Source organism: Mizuhopecten yessoensis, unplaced genomic scaffold (genome assembly GCF_002113885.1).
Source record: "Mizuhopecten yessoensis strain PY_sf001 unplaced genomic scaffold, ASM211388v2 scaffold827, whole genome shotgun sequence".
Taxonomy (NCBI): Eukaryota; Metazoa; Mollusca; class Bivalvia; order Pectinida; family Pectinidae; genus Mizuhopecten; species Mizuhopecten yessoensis.
In genome coordinates, this window is record NW_018403741.1 from 592261 (window position 1) to 593018 (window position 758).

Below are 758 nucleotides of genomic sequence, written 5' to 3' on the forward strand. Positions count from 1 at the left end.
ATATTTGTGATTTTGTAGGAAAAGATGACAGAATATTTGTGATTTTGTAGGAAAAGATGACAGAATATTTGTGATTTCTTTCGTAGGATGTTATAACGTGTGCCACATCAAATCACATTTCCAAACAACAAATTATAACTTATTACAGGCAATTTCAAATATGATATTATCTGTATTCACGTGTTTGTTTTAGGGGTAAACTTTTGGAGGACAACAACACATTTGTTGTGCTGCATCACCTAGTGGAACCCGTCAATTTCACTGCATCTTTCAGCGTCGCTTTGGCACCCTTTGTGGCGGATATCATGTACGATGTCTCGGGTGAACTCAACCTAGTCAAGGTATTTTGGTGTATTTTTTAATGAGATTCTCCGCAATTTGAATTGTGCTGGAAATCTGAAGAGAATGTTTTCCCCAGGGGACATCTTATTTACTCCCGCAGTTGCTGATTAAGCATCAAATGTTTCTTGTTTCGAGGGAATTAAAACTTTGGGCTCAATACTGTTCGCCTAGATATATCTCTTAATTGTTTGTCTTTTTGTTAGATTTTAACAGTGAATTATATTACAGAATCCTATAAAATACATAATAAAATATTTTCCTTTTTGAAAGAATTTTATTTTCATATCATGGGTTTGTTACCTTTTTGTGATCAGCCTTTTTGTTACCTTTTTGTTGCCAGTCTGATCTCTGAATAAATACATAACCCTGGGATGTCAAGGTCTTTTTGACCTCTGAATATTTCTGTGACTCTTTCA

At 34.4% G+C, this 758-nt stretch overlaps 1 protein-coding gene across 1 annotated transcript in view; it reads left to right on the plus strand.

Annotated features, from left to right (window-relative positions):
- Window positions 1-341, plus strand: part of LOC110453134 (vacuolar protein sorting-associated protein 13A-like) — a gene marked incomplete at its 3' end in the record, with an annotated part of 105976 nt that extends 105635 nt beyond the window's left edge. Inside the window, exon 36 of the mRNA XM_021501984.1 lies at window positions 194-341. Within this exon, the coding sequence (XP_021357659.1) occupies window positions 194-341 (148 nt within the window). The remainder of the gene's footprint in view (window positions 1-193) is intronic.
- Between the last annotated feature and the right edge of the window lie 417 nt (window positions 342-758).